The sequence below is a fragment of the Hippichthys cyanospilos genome, chromosome 2 (genome assembly GCF_059441005.1).
Source record: "Hippichthys cyanospilos isolate Australia breed blue-spotted pipefish chromosome 2, RoL_Hcya_1.0, whole genome shotgun sequence".
NCBI classification, from domain to species: Eukaryota; Metazoa; Chordata; class Actinopteri; order Syngnathiformes; family Syngnathidae; genus Hippichthys; species Hippichthys cyanospilos.
In genome coordinates this window covers 12,613,199-12,636,781 of record NC_142370.1, presented here as the reverse complement: position 1 = coordinate 12,636,781, position 23,583 = coordinate 12,613,199, and the positions used below count along the sequence as shown (strand labels likewise).

Here is a 23,583-nt window from a genome sequence, read left to right as displayed (position 1 = left end):
GTGGTGCCTTGACTCATGACTTTTTTTTCGTGCCCTATTAAAATCAGTAACGCTAGTATCTGATATTAACTCTCCGAATTTAATGAATGGACATGCCGTTAATTTGTTCAGTAAAGCAAAACAAAAAACGAAAAAGCCACCCCCATTTTTAAAGAATGTTTTACACATACACAAAGTAAGATGGAGGCATTATTTTCATTTTTAAAACATGCGTGGGGTCAAATTGATCAATTAAAATGAATTAGCGTTAAACATGCACCGAGTTAAATTGGGCCATTATTTTTACGTTATAAATCTGGGGTGAGTCACACTGAGACATTTTTTTGTGTATGTGTTAGAGATGCAGTGGGTCAAATTTAGCCATTGCACTTTTGTTTAATAACAGATTGGTTCTGTGTGACCCGTTAACATTGTCATTTTTTGCAACCACGTGCATTAGGTCAAATTGATTGGCTACTTTTTTTCTTTGAAAAATACAGTTAAATTGACCCATTAATTTAATTTTCTTTTAAACATGCAGAGAATTAATTGGACTGAATACATTTCAAAGTGTTAATAACCAGTGGGTCAATTTGATGCATTTTTGTGTGGAAAAATGCATGCATTCAAATAGAACCATTAACATTTTTTGGCTGTCAAATTGGCAGGGGGTGGATTTGACCCACTATAAATAAACAAACGAATAAATCAAGAGTAACAGGTCAAATTGACCCATTAACATTGTTGTGTTAATTTGACTGTTATTATGTTGTTATACTGTATTAAAAAGTATTGCAAGAGAAAAGCAAACATAATGAACTCCTTTTGTTTTTATTAAACTTAATGTTTTTTTTAAAATTTTGATTAAACCTAATGTTAACAATTTTTCTCTGATTTCCTCACTTTCATTCACTAATCCATTTTGTTTTTTTGCAAGGCTTTATCAGCAATTTCCGTATCAATGGTGCATTTCATAGGAGTACATGTGGCACTTAAAGCGAATTTTTTCCCCCCTTTCCACTAGGATATTTGAGACATATTAAACTTGTTCATTTGTCTTGTTGCAGGTGTAAAGTTTGAAGCGCTCGAGCTCAGAATGTCACGCAGCGACGATGACTTGTGACCTTCGTTCCAAAGCAAACCAGCAAAACAGGTGATTCCAAAAATTTGTATGTCTAGTTTTTTAAACCTTGCCCTGTTTGGTTCTTTGGCCATGCAGATTGCACAACAGACTTCAACGGGGAGTTTGACATACACCTTCTGTTGTTATGGTTTGAGATGCATATTTATTGGCAGTGAAGTTGGACAAATGTGATGCTGAGAATGAGAATTGAGAGCAAAAAAAAGAGTATATGAAAAAGAAATAATACATTGCATGGGAGTTGGATTTTATTTACACGTTGGACTTGTAAGCTTGGACTACTCACGCTGTGAGCGAGAGATGCACCGAGTTGCAAGAGCACATGAGGCGACATGGCAGGACCGATGTGGTAAACAGTGTAGTGACAACACCTATGACATGTCAACAATTATGAGTGAAAATGAAAACAAAACAAAACAAAAAAAAAAATCACAGTAGTGTCAATGTGCTGTGATGCAATGTTGTTGTAATATTGTTTCATTGTGTTGTTGTACTGGAGTCTTGGGATGTAGTAATGGATCAAGGGCATTTTCTTTTAGTCACTCCAATTGCTCCTGACAATTTGGTGGTAGACTAGACCTAAGACTTGCTGAGAGTTAGATCTAAGCTGTGGTGCAGATGATGTTACGCAATTTTGATTGCTGTGAGTGAGGCGCATTCTGAGTTTCACGGTTGTGCATTTTATTCGTAAATATGACAACAGCATGGCTCAAACCCTTGAAAACACAGGTGTCAAACTGAAGGCCCGGGCGGCAGATCTGGCCCTCCGCATCTTTTTATGTGGCCCACGAAATGCTGATTTGACCTCAAATTTCTGGCTAAAATACCAAACTTGCGAGTTGTCTTAAAAAAACTTCACCATTTTTTGTTCCCAATCTATCTTTTGAACAGTTTTTCTCGGCCTCTGATTTCAAAAGAAGGTAAGTGTCTGACAAACATATGTAAATTGTATTCTGTGTCATGGCACAGCTACAGTATATACAGTGTATATATATATATATATATATATATATATTAAATGTTATAGTTATGGTATCCCATATTGTTGTTGTGTTGCATTGTTGTGTTATTGTACGGATGGGGTTTTGTATTGATGCATTCTAGTGTTGTAGTGTAATAGTGTCAAGTGTAGTAATACTGTGGCCTGGTAGTGTCGTAGTGTTATAGTCTTGTTGTGTTATGAAGTTGCCGTGGTGTCGTTTAGTAGTGTCATAGCGTGGTTGTGTGTTTTATGTGTTGCGCTGCTGTTGCAAGAGATCCCAAAAAAGCATCGATTTATGAGTGGAGCCTCTACTGCCAGCAGATTGATTGCAGAATGAGAACTTGCCCCCCTCCCCAACATTGGTTGCTTCCACGATAAATGCAACCTCATCCAGGTCGAACCAGTTGCGACCGCGGGGGATCGTTACGATGGGGCAGAAGTTAGTTAGCTTTCATTATACAGTAGCTGTTGTGGTAAGAAGCTGTCAAAAGAGGTGGTGAGTGCCATGGTTACTGTAGTTTGGGATCTTTACATAACTTATTTTTTTAATAGGTATTTTTATTTATTAATTTTGGGAGCAGGCAGGTTTGATAGTTTTTATTTGTTTTTAGTAAAAAAAAAGTTAGGTTTTTGTTTGGTTTTCATTGGTTGTAGAATCAGTTTATTTGTATTTTTAAAATGTATTAATCGTGTTTGGGCATTTTTGATGGATGCAATTTTATGATGAATGTATTTTAGGTTTTGTTCGTTTAAATTACTCGTTTTTTTTATTTCATTGTAGAAAATGTTTTTTTTCTCATTTTATTTTCTTTTTTCCGAGCGCTCATTCTACCTCTGGAAACGGTTGGGTCCCCAGGACTTGCAATACTAAAAAGCAATGGGTCCCAATAGAAACGTTTGGAATCCTGACAATGATTATTATTTTGATGTGGAAAAAAAAATAGGGGTGGAAATCTTTGACTCTCACAATTCGATTTGATTGCGATTTAGTGGTCTCTGATTTCGATTCAAAACGATTTTCAATTCAAAATGATTCGATTCATCGAAAACTGATTTCTGCTTCAATCCACAGACGTGCAAAGAATCATCATACTGCTTTGCAAGGCAATAATAACAAAGGGAAACAGTGTCTATTTTTTTTAATTAATACGTTTGATCTGTAAGAAACATACCTTTTCCCAACACCCCCCATAGTCGCGGTGATTTTGCTAGTTCTCATGAACTATAATGTCTTGATGAGTGCAGTCCCGCTCAAATCTCACCCTCAAATTGGAAACGAAGCACTCGTACCGCCCTTATCATGCCCTCCTGAGACCCAGCCTCTTCATTCGTTTCCACCCATGTGTCCATTTTATCTCAGCAAAACCAAGCAAATTGCATCCCACCCAAACACAAGTGACATGATTGGAAAGGTCAGGACGTCCTCTTGTTGAGCACACTAGGACTCAAAGTCCAAAGATATAGGCAAAACATACAAATGTCCGCCACAGTGGACGCAAACGAATAGGCCGGGTCCCAGGAGGATATCCCATACCTCACGTATAACCTAATTATCAACTTTCCTTTGTTGTTTTGCAACACTCTTTCCAAAAGGACAGAGGTGGCAGGAGACTTTGGCAGGTTTCTCCTTCCTGCTGTTGTTCCACTGCCGATGAGTGATTGTTGTTTCCTCGTGAGTCAGACTGAAAGAGTTTGGCAAGCAGGAGGGATTATTTGACAATTGGTAAGAGGCCGATCGGATGCGCAACAAAATCAATGAGGAGTCCTTTTTTGGAGTAATCTAATCGAACGCTGTAATAATCCAAAAGTGTCGCAAATTGAAACAATTCTAATGACTCTGTTTATATCTCATTAATAATTCCATTGCTGTACTTACAATTCCAATCAGTAGTTATCAAATTCAGAAGTTATTGCAATGTTCCTCTCACACATTATCAGTGTAGAAGATTGAGCTGTTAAAAAAAAAACAAAAGTGCTCTTTTATTACCACTACTATTAATGCATTATTTATTACTTATTGCTGTCATTTCAAAGTAATTAGTTACATTCCAATATTGCTGTATTCGAAATGTAATGCATTATTATATTACCCTCACCACCATAACTGGAAATATGATAACAAGCAGAGTTTGTCCTTGAAAATCCAATATATTGCAAAAGCACTCAAGTTAACAGATTTCAAACGCGCTCTTCCCTTGTCAAACATCCAAATAGTGTACTGACTGACCAGGCGATCCGTTAATCAGCTCACGGGCCCTTCTACAAGATACGTGATTGGCTCACGGCGTGACCATCGGCCAATGAGGGCAGGAGTAGATTACATCTCCTTCCCTCATTGGTTGATGTCGCGCCAGGAGCCGATCACATGTCTTTTAGGAGGATGCGTGAAAATGTCTCAAGGACCTTTGCTCCAAATGATATAGGAAGTTGGCCATTTTTGTTTCAGGCAGCTATTTTGAGAACACATTCTATCCAAAATAGACCTGGGATGTTTGGGGGGGGGGGGGGGGGGGGGGGGTGACATTGCTAAACATGAAATTGGATGGATGTGTCTAACAGGACATGCCAAAAAGTCTCAAATAATAGTATCTTAAATAGAACAGGAAATCACGTATTCAAGGGCTGTACTTTGACAAACAATTCCCCCAATCAGCTTCAGTTGCAGGTACCCAAAACAGGCTAGGCTAAATTGCTAGAATAAATTCTTATACCCACTAACATGGGCATAGCATGGCATCAACTCTTTAATTTATATTTAAAATGCACAGTATATTGTATGCCATTTCTGTACCATGTACCATTTTGATTGGTGCCTTTTTTTTTTGTCTTAGGTCACGATGGTCAACGCGATTTGGCCCATTACTGTTTGCTTAGCCGTAATCCTGTTGACAGCTGGAATAACAAAACCAATAGATTAGTTTGTGTATCCTAGCACAAAACCGGGTGTATGTGGTCAACTAAAAAGACAGTGCGGGTTAGAGTGCAACTTATATAATGACATATCCGGCAGGGGGGAGGTGAGCTGCAGGGTGTCAAAAATCCGCGTGTGTCCGAAGCCAAACGTAAGACGATTGATCAATATCACTATTAAGTGTATTTGGTGTCCTCATCAGAATCACTTATTCGTCATCAAAATTTGGCACAAAAATCAAACTCTAGCATTTGCATACACACCAATACAACGAGAAGTTTTCTTTTCTTCATTCAACTGCATTTTAGGATGTAAGTGGATGTACATAATTTTGTCCTGTCACACACACTGCCGTGTTAATTACAGCATGTGTAAAAATGTTTAAATGATAATAGTCTATAAATAAGGCTGGGATACAGCCTATTCATTGGTGTGTGCTGTAGTGGACATTTATTTTTTGTCTACATCTTTTGACTCTTTGGAGCTACCATATTAAGTCATATTGTGTTTAGTAGAGGACATCTCGGCCTCTCTGATGATGTCTCGGGTTTGGGTGGGATGCATTTCACTTTGCTGTCTTGCTGAGGCAAATTGGACACAACGGTGGACACAAATGAATAGGTCTCATGAGGATGTAAAGAAGTTACATGGTTGTAATTTTCACAAGTTGTTTCATAAAACAAGACATTTTAATCATCCGTAAGATGAACATCCATTCTCACTGAAAACCTAAGGGCAATTTCGAGTGTCCAAAATAGCTAACGTGCTTGCATTTTGGGAATGTTGGCGGAGACCAATGTACCAGTGAAAGCGAGTTCCACACAGGAGAGACGGAACTGGAATCGAATGTGCAACCTCTGCATTGAAAGGCGAATGTGACACCCCGTTTTTAATCATGTGCATTCTATTTTCATTACCATATTCAACTTTTTGCTCTTGCCCTTGAAAATGCTGTCCACCCAGTCAGTCTGGCTTAACCCCCCCTTCAAGAAATTATACGATGTTTTCAGAGATGTTACCACCAGCAATTTTGTCTCTATTCAATCGGGGATGACAGTGGCTCATCGCAGATTGTTATGAATTTTTCACATGCTGTTCTTCATCCTAACAGCTCGAATCAAGGGGTTCGGTACCCCATACTCCCGTAGCACTCTCCACAAAACTCCCAAAGTGACACGGTCAAACACATTTCCCAAGTTCACAATGCACATGTAAACTGGATGGGCAAATTCCCATGCACCCTCGAGGATCCTGCCTCGGGTGTAGAGCTGGTCCACTGTTCCACGGCCTGGACGAAAACCCAACTGCTCCTGAATCTGAGATTCGACCTCCTGAGGGACTCTCCTTTCCAGCATCCCTGAATAGACTTGACTGGGGAGGTTGAGGAGTGATCCCTCTATAGTTGGGACACACCCTCTGGTCCCCCTACTTAAAAAAGGGGACCACCACCCCAGTCTGCCAATCCAGAGGTGCTGTTCCTGATGTCCACGCGATGTTGTTTAGGAACTCCGGGTGGATCCCATTTTTTTTGACCATCTCACTGACTTCAGCCCCAGAAACAGAAGAGCCCACCTCAGAGTTTCCAGATTGTCACACACCTCGATGAACAAATAGTGCTGGTTTCCGGCTGTATATTTTCCCCCAACTGCAATTTTGCCCTTTTAGAGCCTTCATATAACCTCGGGACCTCTGAACCAAGTAAAAAGAGAGGGTTTGGAGAAACTGCTTCAGATTGCAATAGAATTGTATTTGTGCAGTCCCTCTCCGTTCTCCTCATGCATGAGCTGGTAAAAGAAAGTCTTTTCTCCTTCTTTGTGTTAGTCTAAAGGTGGACCTGACAATCATCGAACTGCGGCCTAGGGTGTCCTGGTGCCAAGTGCACACATGGACACCGCTATGTTTGAACATGGTGTTTGTTATCAACAATCCGCGACAACCACTGAAGTCCAATCACAAAACGCCTCTCGGGTTCCGATCGGAAGGGCCGTTTCTCCCAATAACACACCTCCAGGTCTCACTGTCGTTGCCTACGTATGCATTGAAGTCCTCCAGCAGAACTCCTAGAGGAAATACCCAGAGGGAGCACTCTCCAAGGACTCCAAAAAGTGCGTGTCCTCTAAACTGTCGTTTGGCGCATAACCACAAACCACAGTCAGGACCTGTCCCCCCACCCGAAGAGGCAGGGCGGCTACCCTCTCGTCCACTGGGGTGAACCCCAATGTACAGACGCTGAGCTGGGGGGCGATAAGGATGCTCTGCGCTTCTCACTCGGGACACTCCAGAGTGGAAGAGAGTCCAAACCCGCTCCAGAGGATTGGGACCAAAACCTAAGCTGTGTATGCAGTCGAAATTTTTCCGCCACACACACCAGCTCAAGACCTTTCCCTGCCAGAGAGGTGACATTCCATGTTGCAAGAGCTAGCTTCTGCAGCTGGGGATCGGAGCGCCAAGGTCCCCGCCTTTGGCTGCCACCCAGCTCACACTGCTTCCGACCCCCATGGCCCCTCTCACAGGTGGTGAGCCCATGGGAAGGGGATGTTTCAGCGTGAACGTTCAAAATGAGCTCATTAAATGCTAACACTAGCAACAAAAACAAAAAATATTATAACGTATATTTATATAAATAAAATGTAATTTTATACGTATATATACTGTATATACCGGTAAATGTCTGTCTGTCTATCTATCTATCTATCTATCTATCTATCTATCTATCTATCTATCTATATTTATATACGGTATATGTAAAAAAATAAAAAGCGGGAGATTGATATGTATTTCAGCTCAAATTCTACATGCATTTGATGATGATGATGATGACACAAAGAATGGGTCACACTGACCTGGCGACATTTGAGCTGCGCAAAAAGCGGGTCACGACTTCATGGCAAAGTGTGGCCGAGACCATATTAGAAAAACAGCTGAGCACGTTTAATTCTGAGGCAGTCTGGCCCACTTAAAATGGGAGGCTAGGGTTAACGTTTCAGGCCGGCGAGACGCCCGGCTGACGTCAAGCTGAAGAAATGGTACCATCCGCTTTTGGAGGGTTGTGAAATCATATGCTAGAACACGCTTAAGGGACTCTTGCCCTGTAACGTGAGCCGTGGTTTGGGTAGAGTTAGTCCAAACCTCCGACGCGGGGTTTTTTAATAGCAACCGCAAACACCAAAACACTGTCTGGCCTCAACATTAGCTGCATCTTCATGGTGTGTCAAAATTGACAAACTGTCAGACTGTGGTGCTTTTACTTCCAAAATGTGAAGTCAATTTGAAAGTAGCGGGTTCAAATACGATTTTAATGTCTCTTCACCAAAATAATTGCTTTACACTATTGTGTGATATTTAGGTAGAATGAATTGATGGCCCTTTTGAAGGAAAAACAAAATAAAAAAGTTACAATTATTTTTAAAAATGTTTAATATTAATTAGGCCAACTCCCATTTCATTACTCCAAACGCTAGTGCTTTAAATCAGTAGTGGTTTCTGCAGAAATCAGTCAATTTAATTTAATGCTTTTAGCCCCTTGACAGAAACGGTATTTTTCCTTTTCAAACTAAGAGCAAATTAGAGTCTGAATAGTTTTTTGTGTCGCAAGGGAAATTTTAGTTTGCCGATTTTTTTATGTCATAAGGAAATTTCAGCTTGAAATGACATTTTGCACGTTTGCTCGGAAGCACCAAATTTCCTTCCTCACAACACAAAAAAAACACAAAAACCGACTAAGACTGTTTGAGAACAATTAAGACTGCCCCCCCACAACAAAGTGTTATCTTCTTTCATTGATGCATTTACAAGCATTCCTTGCATATTTAGCGCTCTCACACTAGACACGCCCAAACAGATAATAAATATGACTTGAAGAAATCTTATGATGACAGAGGAATTTCTTATCTCCACCACTCCATCCCCGTACCACTGGCGCAAGAGTAATACATGCCGACCTTTACCACATCTTTTAGTTTCATTTTGCTTTCGGAGTTGAGGAGGACAGATTTTGCCAAGTAAACAGCAATGTTCCATTTAGTAGTTACAATATTTCACTGTGGAAAACTTAAAAGTGGCAAAAATGTGTGTCGGGGAACACACACCCGAACAATCAGCCTCAGCAGTAATTAATTCATCCGTGGTGTAACTGTTGTTATGATGACCGTGTTCCTATGAGGATTGATAGGAGGAACGGGTGTTAGTAAGATCAGTGTATTGATGCGGTTTTGCATTTCAATGTCAGTAAAACACCTGTTTTTGGCCCCGTTTTTCACGGTTGGAATAGTCTTCCATCCAAATGATGACTGAATGGATGCATGTTGCGTGGGCAGGCGGCATCGAACGGCATCATGAGGGGGGCGAGGCAGCCACACGGTAAGAGGTGTGGCCTCTGCAAACAGGGTGTTTTAGAAATATCAGTAGCATAAAACTCATATTTTATAAAAAAATAAATCAGCAAATGTAATTTGAATGCATGTATTTAACTGTGTATAAATGAAAAATACCATGACAAAGTTTAGCAATTTGAGTTTTGTTGGTGTGCACAGTTTCATTAGAGACAAAATTGAGTCTGAAATAAAACAGATGATGTCACACCACATCTTCTGGTGTTAAAATACGGCTAGAAATACTGCTATCATTCTTGTTCCAAATCTTCATAAATCAGTTATTTGCACTGGTTAGGGGTGTCGTTAAAAAGAAAAAAAAAAAAATCACAGGTAAGGACACCTTTGAAAACCTTGATTTTGAAGACAATTCCTGGCAAGGTTAAGTATTCAGGGTCTAATCGCAAACGTGTTTAGGTTGTACAGGTGCACCTAATGAAGCGGCCGGTGACTGTCCTTCACGGAAGCATGTGTGTATAAACGATTGAAGGGGATTTGTGGGCGTGTTGCACGTCCTGGTGGAAGCGTGCCCGAACACGTGGCCGCTAAACCCTGGCCGCCAAGCGCCTATCGCCAACCCCCGTTGCTCGAACCCGCAGACCCTCGGCACATTCCCAAACATGCACTCAGGCATGCTAGGCGGACAACTTATGAAAAGCACATGGGAGGCAAATATTTCCCCAGCGGTACACTGGTCCAATTCATTCGTCTTTTAATCCGCTCGGCGCTCTCTGCCTAAAGGCGTCTTGCTTTCTTTTACAAGTCACTTATTGATTCAAGCTGCTAACCCAAACAAGATACAGTCCCCACACAATGCATTCCTTGACGTCCATTTGTTTGACTTTCCAAACAATTTTTTCCCCAAGAGAACACTTACATTTGGCATCATAAATGTCTGCATGAAGTTTGTGGAAACGCTTGTGCTCAAGGGCTACATTACATTTTTGTTTTTCAATCAGACTCGTGAGATTATTTGTAGAAGTGGTGGAAAACCACCTACTAGCTTCACTGGATACATTTCTTCTCCATAAATCTCTGACCAAAGTCACTCCCCTCACTAAGTTGCACAAGTATGATTTGCGTGTCGTTGGCCTCATAGCATAATTGACAAAGTCTAATTTCATTGTTTTTTGAAAGCAAGAAAAGTGCTATTTTTTAGCAACGCAATGAAACACAAATTCGTAGTCTTGAAATTGATGAGGCGACAAAAACCTGACCCAAAAGTGTGAACAAGTTTGTCAAATGAAAAAGAAAAATATCATGTTCTAAGAATGGCTTTTTTCTTTGTGTTCCAGAAGATTTGAAAAAATGACCTAGGCCAGTTTACGTGAACCTTTCAAAAAAATAAAAGGCATACAATATTGTGCAAAGGAGTCACTATAACACAATTTTGCAATAGGTTGCTCCATATTCCACTTAATTTGCTCTGAATTTCCAAAGAAAATGGTACTGTTGTTGTTACGACATTAAAAACCTTTTACTTAGATTTAACTGCGGAAACATTGTTTTTAACCTCATGTACACCCAGGGGTACACGCACCCCCATTTGAGAACCACGAATTTAGGGATTTATGCAAACAAGCATTAGTTCTGCATACAAGACGCAGACTTGTTTGTAGGGCCTGACCGAAATTGATTTTTCATCCTGATGCCGATTTTTGGCACAAAACCCCCCAAAGATTGCCGATTTTTGGCAGAAAACCCCCCCAAAGATTGACGATTAATCAACCCATTAATTTGAAAATGATAATGAATAAAATGGCTGACTGGATGCACTTCAAAGAGTGTCTGTTAGGCGTGGATTCTCACTATTCCCAGGCCTTCCTGGTACTTCTTCCCAGACAATACCACGGTTTGTATCCACAAGTTCTTTCCTTCATTCCGGGTAGCTCCATGTGCTATTATTGTCTTTCATGAAATCCCGCTATCTACTAATACACTAGTGTTTTCAAGCACGCAGTTAGCGTCAGTCATTTGGCTGCTAGGTGGTGCACCAAGACAAGTATCGAGCCATCCATTTTCTAGAGCCGCTTATCCTCCCAAGGGTCGCAGGTTTGCAGGTGCCTATCCCAGTTGACTTTGAGCATTGTCGAGGGACACCCCGAACTGGTTTCCAGCCAATTGCATGGCACACAGAGACGAACAACCATTCACACCTAAGGACAATTTAGTATGTCCAGTGCACCTGCCATGCACGTTTTTGGAGTGTGGGAGGAAGCCGGAGTGCCTGGAGAGAACATGCAAAATCCACACAGGAAGGCCGGATCGAGGTGGATTTGAACTCGTGACCCTGAACAGGCAAACTGAGACGCCTAACCCTAACCCAAGACAAGCAATGGAGCTGAATGTCAAGACAGTCTTTTTCTTCTTCTTTTTTTCAATAATTGAACATTATCTTCATTCTTATTTTTTGGTTGGATATCATCCCAAACTCATGATATCCCCTGTTTTGGGGGGAGACTTCCCCCCCTTGCCGTTATTGCAACGCTGCGGACGTCTGCAAGAAGTGCAAAAATTCCTGCAGCTCAACATACATAGCTGCTTGTGGGTTTGCTTAGAGTGTGCCTGTGAATTCACAAGCATGATTGTCATCTTACCAGTCACGTCTTCAATCTCTGAATGAGCTATCCTTATGAGAGCCAACCTATACATTTGTGTCCACTGTAGTGGACATTTGTTTTTGATCTATGTCTTTTAACGTGTTGGAGATAGCCCAGTAAGTCCTAGTGTGCTCTGTACAGGACATGCTGCACTTTTCAAACATTTAATTTTCTGTCTTGCTGAGACAAAATTGACGCGACAGTGGACTCAAATGAATAGGTAGGGTCTCTTTTTTTTTTTTTTTAATTGATGCCATTGCCTCGGCTTTATCGCCTTTAGCAGTACAGCAGCTGAAGAGAGGGTCTGCGAAACAGGAATTTCTTGTACAAATCCTGTTTCGTGTTACAGTATGCGGCAATGCTCCTGTTACATGTCTATGCAGAGTGAAAAGATGCAATCCCAAGGTCATTGTGAGTTTTTTTTTTCGCTCGCAGTGGATTCCAGCACTATTGTGTTACACGTCACACGTGTTAGAGAAAGACTTGTAAAAATCCCTCACTGAGAAAGCAGTACGCCATGTTCATCACGTGAAAGCTGCATAATTGAGTTTTTTTTTTTTTTAGGCGGCATTGTTGCGCAATGTGGCTAAAGGACAGGGCTGGGCTGATGAAAGGCAGATGTGGGGAGCAAGCAAGGCAGGCCTACGGGCTAATGGGTGGGACTCAGCAAGCTGCAAAACAAGGCAAAAAAAAAAAAAAAAGAGGCCAGCAGACTCCCAACGTCCACGTGGGACTGTCAGACGATGCTGCGACGCCAGATTGTCTGTTGCGCAGGCCTGGTTGTTCATTTTTGCAGTCTGACCCATCGTACGCGGCGGCCATAATGTATGGGCGCCGTGATCTTTGGATTTGGAACAAATGTCTGACTCGCTGTCACGTTTATGCATAGCTTACCCATTGACAAGTTGCTGGGATCATCTGCTGCTGAGCTGCAGACTTTTTCCTTCGGCGGCGGAGGCAGCGGCGGCAGCATCGGGCGCTTTATTGGTTGTGTGAGAGGTCCCAAGGCAGGTATTATTGATTTGCGACTTTGGACTTTACGACTCGACACTTAATCTCCTTAGCAGTGAAAGTTGCATTAAGTCAACTTTAGAGGATGATGACTCGGGAGAATGTTACAACTTTGGACCTCGCATGCTCATCGCAAGCTGCTTTGTGCTATTTGGGATCTTGTTTGTGATGCGTGGATGGATTTGTTCGTCACTAACATCGCTTGTTGACTAATGTTGTCAACTGATGTTGTTCTGCCTTTATTTTTATAATTATCTTTTTATTTTGCCAAAATTTCACTTGCAATTTCTGCAACATTTCTTGATGAATTCAAACCATTCCAACGTCAATAAGTTCTGAAAATTCACATTTCCAGGGATATTTATGTTCTCATTCCTAACTTTCACAACCTTCCTACAGTTCAACATTTCTCACCCCTAAAATCTCCAATACGTCCCAATCGGGAATTTTGAACTTGTTACCATACGAAATTTGAAATGTTCGGCTGAGTCACTTCAATTTGTGATCAATTTTTGGCTTTCCCACAATTCCTACATAGCAAAAATTCAATTTTTTTTCACCAAAAATGTGCACATTTTTCACAATATATATATATATATATATATATATATATATATATATATATATATATATATATATATATATATATATATATATATATATATATATATATACTGTATATATAATTTGTTATATCTTTTGTGGCTTTCCAAAATCAACACCTTCCTACGATTCATACATTTTGGATGAATTTTTTTCTCATTCCACAAATGACTACTTAACTAATTACGAATACACTTTTCCAAATATACATTTCATACCCACAAAATCCTGATTCATTTCTTATGACGTATTAAACATTCCACATCACAGTATTTTTACTTTTTGACTAATTCTTGACATTGACTCCAATTGTACCACGCTGCGCACCTCCATTGCTGAGGCAGCTGATAGGAGTTGTGCTCGTAAGGTGGTCGGTGCCTGTCGTTGCGGCATTCCCAAACAGGCTGGGGGACACCAGCGGTAAGGGATGCCGTCAAGTTGAAGGAGTGCTATCGGGCCTTTTTGGCCTGTGGGACTCCGGAGGCAGCTGATGGGTACTGACTGGCCAAGCGGAGAACGCCTTTGGCGGTCGCCGGGGCAAAAACTCGGGTGTGGGAGGAGTTCTGTGAGGCCATTAAAAACATCTTTCCTCGGCTTTGAGGAAATTCTTGTTTGCCATCCGGCGTCTCAAGAGGGGGAACCAGCGTCCCATCAGCCCTGTGTACAGTAGAGATGGAGTGCTGCTGACCTTATCTCGGAACGTTGTGAACCGGTAGAAAGAATACCTCAGAAAGCTCCTCAATTCCACCAGCATGTCTTCCTTTGAGAAAGCAGTCTGTAAACTTAGAGGTGGGCTCTCCTATCTATCTATCCTCACTGGTGTGGGGTGTGTTTAGGATAGCAAAAGATATCCCTTGGAAGTTAAACAAACAGCACTTTTGTCGAGAGTGTTTCGACCACCAGGATAGATGACGGCCAAGAGTCATGTGGATTGAGCATGTGTTGCTTCTACTAAATCAAGCATAGCGTTGTTAAATTTTATGATAGCTCTCATGATCGGTCAGTATTCAGGCATTGGCAACTTTGAATACTCAAAAAGCAATTTTGACTTGTGTCCCGTAGAAAAAAATGAACCACAAAATTAGCCACAAAACCTTTTTGACCTTGAGTATCACACTGCATGGTAAGAAGAATCATCCTTTCGTGATCCACCTGCAGCCTCCCAAAAATACAAACAAGAATCTGCTTTGTCATCATTTTACCACATGTGGATCATGCGGTCAGCAGTCCAATTTAATTGAGGTCAATTTCACTTCATGTAAAGTATTTATTTGCAAAATATCAGATTCAAATATTTACTGTACCAGTCATATATTTGGTGCCACCTTCATATATGGAGAGTTAAGAGGCTAAAATTCTGAGCATTTAGACAACTTTAGGTCTTTCAACAGTTCATCGATTTCCCCAAATTAGTAGTTAATTATCGGTAATCATTGCACCTCTAAAACGAAGAGGTCAAGTGCGAAGTAAGCAGTCACTTATCTTAACCTTCTGAAACCCAACCTATTCATTTGTGTCCGCTGTTGTGTCCATTTGGCCCAAGCAAGACTGCAAAGGGGATATAATCCCACCCAAACGCATAAGACATCTTCAGAAAGGCCAAGGTGAGCCCGACCGAGCATCGAAGAACTTAGTAGGGTAGCCCCAATGAGTCAAAGGTTTAGCCCAAAAACAAACGTCCACAAGAGTGGATACAACGAAGAGGCTAGGTCTCTGGAGATTAAGCTAGTCGGACACATTTTACAACTGCCTAAAAGGAAATGTGAAAACAGCCTGAACATCCCAAGATGAGAAAAGAAAACAAGACCAACCAAGGAACAACCCGAAAAGAACATTTAAGAAACCCTCAAGGCTCTTGACTGACTGACTCAGAAATCCACAAAGTCTGACTAAAGTGTTTAGCATCTGAAAAGGTTTAACCTCACCACCCCATCTAAATGTAGCATAGGATTGTCCTACATTTTACACATCAGATATTTAGTGTCCCCCTTGTTTTGTTGCATCGGCCGCAGGGCAGCCATGAAGCTCTTCAGGAAGGACGATATCTCCACAAAGAAGGACAAGGACAAGGAGCTCCAGTATGAGGAGCCACCAGATGGTGGATGGGGCTGGCTGGTGGTGCTGCATTGTTTCCTGGTAATGTCACTTACTGCTTTTATATCCAAAGAATACACTTTGAAACAACATAAAAAAGGCAGGAGAAGCTTAGTTATGTCATGCTCCTCTCTCCCGGTCTTGGACACGTATGTCTGGAGATTTGTGGTGATGTCTATGTGGCATGTGCGAGGTTTCGTCCTGGCTTATACTATTGTATTGTTTTTTTTCTCTCCTCTATCTCTCGTGTTTTTCTTTTCTCATCTTAAGATCTTGCAGCAGTTATTAGCCGGTACAGACTGGCTTTTCTGTTCTGTCTTCCTCTGTTTGTCACTCTCTTTGTATGTTTCATCGCCTTGTAACTGTGTAGGCGCAACGACAATAAAGAAACCTTGCAACCCTTGTAAAACTGTTGAGGTGATGCAGCGCCTTTCTGTGATTCTTTTCTCATTTTTGTTTGTTTTCAAGGTCAACGTCCTGGTGATGGGAACATTGAAGACCTTTGGGATCTTCTTCTTGGCATTCCAAGATGAGTTTGGGGGCTCGGCAGAAAGCATCAGCTGGATCGGTTCCATCATGTCCAGTTTACGTCTCTCTGGAGGTTGGACAGCAACATCCCGCCTTATCCTGCGTTTAACTTCTGTCCTGCGCTGTCGTTGCTTAGTCGGGTGTTTCGGCGTGCGCCTGTATCTTCACGCGTCCTCGCTTTACTATCGCCCATCAGCACCCATCGCCTCGGTGGCCTGTGCCAAGGTAGGAACCAGGATAACGTCCATCACGGGGGCAGTGCTGGTCAGCGGGGGCTTCCTCATCAGTATTTTCGCCAACAGCGTGGTCTTCCTCTACATTAGCATGGGAGTCATTGTAGGTGAGCTGGAAACGCGCCGCTCGACATTCACGTCATGATTCTGGGCCCCCCTCATAATTAATCCATAGCATAAATCAAACATACACTACCATGTGTACACATATTTTTTTTTCAATGATATGATTGCAGATTATTTCGCAGACCCTGAAGCTACAGCTTTCGGGAGTCCCACTTTGAAAACCGGTGCTGTAATACTTTCCCCCATGCAGGAATGGGCTTCGCACTACTGTACCAATCCTTCTCTGTGGTCACGGCGCTCTACTTCCGGAAGAAATTGGCGACAGCGTATGCCATTGGACGTTCTGGAATGGGCTTGACATTTGCACTGGCTCCATTCACTCAGCTGCTTCTGGACCAGTATGCTTGGCAAGGTAGGCCGGACCAATGTATCGCTATCGTGCCTCTCATTCTCTCATTCTCTCATTCTTTCTTTCTTTCTTTCTTTCTTTCTTTCTTTCTTTCTTTCTTTCTTTCTTTCTTTCTTTCTTTCTTTCTTTCTGTCTCTGGATTTTATTGTACAGTATTTCTCGATATTTTTCGATCTTTCTAATCCTCTTTCTCATTCTCTTCCTCTCTCTCTCCCTTCTACTCTTTCCCTCATCCACTCACGCTATGTCTGTTGTCTTTCTTTCTCTCTTGCTTTCTTTCACTCTCTCTCCCCCCTTTTTTCTCTTTCTCAACATTTTTCTCTCTATAAATGTCTTTTGTTCTCTCCCTCATGCTCTTCTGTCTTTCTATTTATGTCGCTCTCTCCCTCTCTACTTCTTTTTCACCCCATTTGCACTCTTTCTTCTCTGTTCGGTCTTTCTCTCTCTCTTCCACTCTTTCTTTCTTTCTCTCCCTCCTTTACTTTCTCTCTCTTTATCTTTCTCTAGCTTTTTCTGTACTTTACTATATCTCTTTCTACTCCTCTTTCTCTCTGTCTCCTTCTCTCAATCCCACTTTCTCCTCCCACTCACACTCTGTCTGTTTTTATCTGTCTCTTTTTCTCTCTTGCACTGTTTTTTACTCGCCCCCACTTTTTCTCTTTTGCTAGATTTTTCTGTATGAATCTCTTTTCTTCTCATTCCCTCATGCTCTTTATGTCCCTCTGTCTCTCTTTCTATTTATGTAGTGCTCTCTCTTCTCTGTCTCTGTCTTTCTTGTTCTCTCTCTCTCTCTTTCTCTTTCTTTCCAAAATCTTGTAAAATCCTAAATTGTTTTCTTTAGAAAAAGCTGGTCAGGTAGAAATTTTTCGAAAAACTCCTACATACTGGGTGTGGCACACACTTTATTGGAGTGCTGCCAATCAACATTGGTTCTATGACCCCTTATGCCGTGAATCTGAAAATGCTGATTGTGTGATACTCATGCGTCCAAACTTGCTATTTTACCCGAAATGGCTATATTGACCACTCGGCTTTTTATGTGTCCCCGGCAGGAGCATTGCTGATCCTCGGCGGCCTGATGCTCAACCTGGTTGCCACCGGATTGCTCCTGCGGCCCATCCAAGTGAAACCCCCCGCGGCGTCCAGCCGCGCTTCCCCTAGCCAGAAGAGCCCAGCTGTGTCCATCAAGAGCTCTTCGGAGAAGGACAACATCAAAAGCTGCCTAAACGGCTCCTCACATTTATCCAATGGCATCTCCAAATCGGACACACTCCCATCCCCTCCTCATCCTCCTCTTGAGGAGCTGGATTGCACTCAGGAAACCAAGGAGCAGCTGGAGAACCCTGAACTGAACAGACTGGTTCTCAATGGCCACGAGATCCATCAGGACATGGGTCTGTGCAAGCTCACCGCAGACGGCTCCATGGAGCTCAACGGCACCACGAATGGGTCCACCCCGGTGGGAGTTACCTCCTCCCATGCCAGAACACCGAGCGAAGAAAGCCCCCCGAAAGCCAAAGTACTCGATTTTACCTTACTCAAGGACCCGTTTTTTTGCATCTACACTTGGTCTTTGGTCTTCAGCCAGCTAGCCTACTTCATCCCTTACTTCCATCTGTCTGCTCGAGCCAGAACCCTCGGGATTGACCCCATGGATGCGTCCTTTATCATCTCTGTGGCAGGTAGGGCTCACACTAAACATGCCCATGTCTCACTGCACGCTCAGATAAGACATTTTTTCGTGGTATGTGCTGAAGATGGTATTGATTTGTACTCTAATCGTGATGAGGTTTGTTGACGATGTCATCTTATCTTCGTCTGTGTGAAAAAGCCTTTGATTGGGAGAAGTTGGCAGCTACATGTGCGCTTTCTTAGTCCCGCCCTTCCTGCTTAGCTGCACTTTGGGAACTTCCAGGGATTCTGCCAGCACCGTTGTTTTGTCCTGATTTTGTGTGTGCTGCGTCCTAATGTCCCGTTATTCTTTTAGTCCAGTCAACAAGCCATCTGTTTGGGCCGTATATGTGTCAGTCATTCAGTTGTCATAGTGATTCATACAAGAAACTAATTACAAAGTAATTTAAGCTGTTTACTTTTACTTTCATAGCATAGGACATCGGCACAAAACACGCCACCAGAAATTGTCAGATCACTTTGGGATGATATTTCTAATGATTCCTACACACGGAACCAGGAAGTTATGTGTGTTCTAGAATGTGTTTGACTCCTGAAGATGGTGTACCGAAAACAAAAACAGACTTTTAGGCCCTTACTTCATTTACCAGTTGCTACATCTCACAAGTTTTTTTTTTTTTTTTCCCCCCATTGGTGACCCATGGCTTGATAATCTGATTATCTGATCGTGCAGAGTGATTATTCCATCAGGCAGGCCCTGTTCATGCTTATTTTGTTTTATAGAGGTGTGGAAAGGGAGGGCTCTCATACTCCAACATTTCTGAGATGTATATAAGGAATTTTGGTTGATTCAAGCACGTGTATGGTTTCATACATTCGTTTCATACATTTGTGTTGGATATATTCTAGATATGTCTGGTTGCCATATTTTAGTGTGAAACCCACACAGGCGGGGGTGTTTTATTGGCCATCAAGATATTAGGGACAACTCCAAAATGGCCGCTCCAGTACTGAAACGTATCGACTGCGCGACCGCAGTGGAAGACCACACGTTTTGGCTAGTTGTGCTTGACCAAGCAGGAGTGCACATTGTTACCATGCCGTAATACCCTCCAGTGTGCATTACAATACATAAATATACACACTATGCTTATGATGATACACACCTGCATCAACTGAGATGCAGTATAGCCTTAGTCATTTATCAAACATCCGTCTGCATGTGTTGCTAACACTACATCGATGCTCTTTTTGTTAGCCTCTCTATTTCCCATACGTGATAACATATGGCTTAAGATAATGAGCTTGATAACACTTCTCCAGTGATGTAAGCACTCATAATCAATGGAGTTGTGATGGAGAAAATGACAAGCAGCCCCGAAACGGCACGTACAGATATGAAATGACCGTGCACGTGCTAAATGTGCCGCTTATAAGCTGGAAGGAGGCGCTCCAGGGTGCTATGAGCGGTTTCATCAAGTCCTCCATCAACTTGGTGGCCATGAATTATTCGTGAGCTGCTCAGACGCTGCAGTATTATGCAATGAATGCGCTTACATAAAAGCTGAACTTTGGTCCAGTGGCCAGGGCGGGTGGGTTCACACTCACACTATATTGTGAAAACAACATGTGCATTGGAACCAGTTGCACGCATGCATTCTTCAATAGCGCTTCCTCAACGCGCTTGTTAATTATTCAACGAGGACGCTTGATCATCAATGTGACGCTCTTGTCTTGTCTTTCACTTGCCAGAGTAAATCATTGGATCTATCCATTTTCTATCGCGCTTTTCCTCATTAAAGTCGCAGGTGAGCCAGGTTCTTATACGTGACAAAACGCTCCTGATGAGCTAACAGTTAAATATCATCATTGGGACCACTCTGTTAGCATAGATATTTAGATATACACAAACGGTGGCGCAACACATGTAGACAGTATATAACAATACGCAAAGATGTATATCATTACTCCTTTGGAAAAAATAACTAATATTTCTGCAACTGTTTGAGGAATTTTTGAAAATTGAAATTTGTCCTTATTTTTTTTTTTTAATATTCAATTAACAAGCAGTATTTTTCATATAAAAATCACATTACAAACATAGCCATTTTCAGCAGTAAAAAAAATATTTTTTTTTATAAACAATTTGAATGACTGATTTAATTATTTTTCATGTACTGTTAATATTTTTAAAACACATTTTGACACTTGCTGTCAACTGAAAATGACATCACATGTGATGAAAGCTGAGATAATGACCAATCACAGCGCAGCTTCTAAATGCCACATGACCACAGCACATGTGATGTCATTTTCAGACAGTAATTGTGCATGAAAAATAATAATAAATAAAAAAATAGTTGTCAAATTAAATATCGACAAAGTAATGACTTTATACTGCTGAAAATGACTAAATAAATGCACAATCTTTTAACTCTGAATCCAAACTATTCACTGGGAATTTACTTTATCAAGTTATTTATTTTTGCAAAAAAATGTTTCCTTTTCCAGTTTTAAATAATCAAGTAATCCATTTTGGATCACCTAATCAATACAAGTAAAACTCTTATGTATAAATTTAGTTAGTTAATTTGATTCATTGTAATCAATAGAATTCAAAATGAGAATTACTGTAAAAAATATTTTTTACATAAACACTTAAACTTCTGGGCCCCTGCAATTTAAAAACAGTAAAAAAACAAAACAAATCCTTCAAGGTGCACGTCAGTCACTTCAATCCTTACATTTGCCCCGAAAGTACAATTCTTATTGATCATAAACATGTGCGCCTTCCAAGGCGTGTACTTTTTGAGCTGAGCACTTAAACACAGAATCATAAAGCTCTTAAGCCGCAGGCAGAAAATCAATAGTGGAAGCATGATGAACGCCAATCGCACAGAGCAACAACACAAGTCATTACCGCTGCCATTGCATTGCAACCTCCACGTCCAACCGCAATTGTTTCCATTCCATCCAACTTCCATTTGGTACGCTTGCAGGTTTACGGAGATCTTTTATATTTGGGATAATCAATTCCTGAATCTTTTGTTTAATGTTACACATTGTTAATCGGAATAGTAGTGTGAAAAAAGTAACTATCTATCTATACCAGGCGTCACCAACGTGGTGTGCGCAGATACCAGGTAGCCCGCGAGGATCAAATGAGTAGTCCGCAGATTCTACATTAAATTGCATGTACATATTTCACTTGATTTACATATTTATTACAGCTGTTCTTTAATTATAGTAAGGAATCATTTACATGATCGGTATCTTCACACAAACTGGTACCCTTCGTATTAGTTCGTACCAAATAAGTATGGAACTCTCACTTTCAAAAAGGTTGGTGACCCCTTCCTTACATTCAAACACATATATACCTACATATATTTTTAAATGGAAATGCATTATCTATCTATCTATCTATCTATCTATCTATCTATCTATCTATCTATCTATCTATCTATCTATCTATCTATCTATCTATCTATCTATCTATCTATCTATCCATCCATCCATCCATCCATCCATCCATCCATCCATCCATCCATCCATCCATCCATCCATCCATATATCTATCTGTTTGTCTGCCCACCCACCCGCCTACCATCCCGTATATCTATTTATCCTGTATAAAATTGGCGTGAAATTAGATCAGCACACGTGACGAATTCTCACGGGATGGTGGATGGGAATCACTGGAGTGTGCAACTCCCCCGAGCCCAGCCGACTGTTTTGATTGCTGCCCGTCTGTCGTGTCACGTTCGGTGCTCATGTGCACTTGTAATGAGAGTGACGGAGTGCCACCCGCGCCACAAAAGCGCCGTACTGACATCCCGCTGGGCCATCTTTTCTCCACCCCCGGGCGGTTGTCATAGAGGCCCATTGAATCAATGGAAGGAAGGTTCAATTCGGCCTTTTCCTCCAAAACTTTTGAGCTAGTCGCTAAGCAACGACCGGCTCGGGAAAGCGGCCGGTAACGAGCGGGGCTCCCTCGCTCCGTGCGAGAACAAGCGGCAGACACTTAGCTGAGGAGCACTGAGGCGACAGAGCCCACAAAAGAGGTTGGCCGGCCCGGCGGAGCTGAGGGCCCGGCCAAGTGTCTCGGCCAAGCTGGGAAAAACCAACAGCGGACGCTTATTATCTTCAGCTTTCATCTCGTGACTGCACGTCCATCAGGCGGGGGAGGGGGGGGGGGGTCACCTTTTGATGCCTCCCACCCTAACCCTTACCTTTTGATGCCTCGCATCATAATCTGCCCTAATTCTTTTCCGTTGATGCCTTACATACTACCCAAAACATTTAATGCCTCATCTCGTGTCTGCCAATTTTTTTTGATGCCTCGATTCAACCCGCAATCTTTCGATGCCTCGTTATGTCATACTCTAATGTTTTAACGGTTCACCTCACAAGGCTCTAACTTTTTGACAACTCACTTACACAGCCTCCTAACCTTTTAATAATTTCACCTAGCACGCTACGCTAACCTTTTCCTACCTCGCACCTCACCTCTTACCCTAACATAACATTTTGATGCCTCACACCTTGCTTTAATTTTTTTTTAAACCTCGCCTCATAGCCTAACCTGCAATTTTAATTATTTACTATGCATTCTCGTCCAACCTTTTGATGCCTCACATATTACCTAAATCTTTTAACGCCTCACTCATACCATACAATTTTGATGCCTCTCACCCTACCCTCACTTTTTAACACCACACCACTTACTTTAGCCGCTTGTCCTAATTATTTGTTGCCTCACACGTTACCCTTACTTTGTGACGCTTTGCTCTATATTGTTTACTTTTTGATGCCTCCGCCAGCACTTTGATGCCTCACATTTTACTTGATCTTTTTAACACCTCAACTTATACTTCAACTTCAAAACCTCACCTCATCCTCTAAACCAGGGGTGTCAAACTCATTTTTACCGTGGGCCACATTGGAGATATAGTTTCTATCAGAGGACCGGTATGACTGTAAAGTCAAATAATTTTTAAAAGTGTCCATAACACACTTACCTA

The 23,583-nt window shown here is 41.6% G+C and overlaps 1 protein-coding gene across 4 annotated transcripts in view; it reads left to right on the top strand.

Moving 5' to 3' along the window:
* Positions 1 to 23,583, top strand: part of slc16a4 (solute carrier family 16 member 4) — a 34,244-nt gene that overhangs the window by 653 nt on the left and 10,008 nt on the right. The window contains exons 3-9 of one of the 4 annotated variants that reach the window (XM_088407738.1): positions 1,047 to 1,132; positions 3,696 to 3,825; positions 15,610 to 15,733; positions 16,160 to 16,292; positions 16,416 to 16,559; positions 16,769 to 16,930; positions 17,980 to 18,609. In XM_088407738.1, the coding sequence (XP_088263864.1) occupies positions 15,617 to 15,733; positions 16,160 to 16,292; positions 16,416 to 16,559; positions 16,769 to 16,930; positions 17,980 to 18,609 (1,186 nt within the window). In that variant the 5' untranslated portion in view covers positions 1,047 to 1,132; positions 3,696 to 3,825; positions 15,610 to 15,616. Of the gene's footprint in view, positions 1 to 1,046; positions 1,133 to 3,695; positions 3,826 to 12,727; positions 12,995 to 15,609; positions 15,734 to 16,159; positions 16,293 to 16,415; positions 16,560 to 16,768; positions 16,931 to 17,979; positions 18,610 to 23,583 lie in introns of those variants that run through there. The other 3 variants (XM_088407737.1, XM_088407739.1, XM_088407740.1) reach the window with 3 other exon arrangements.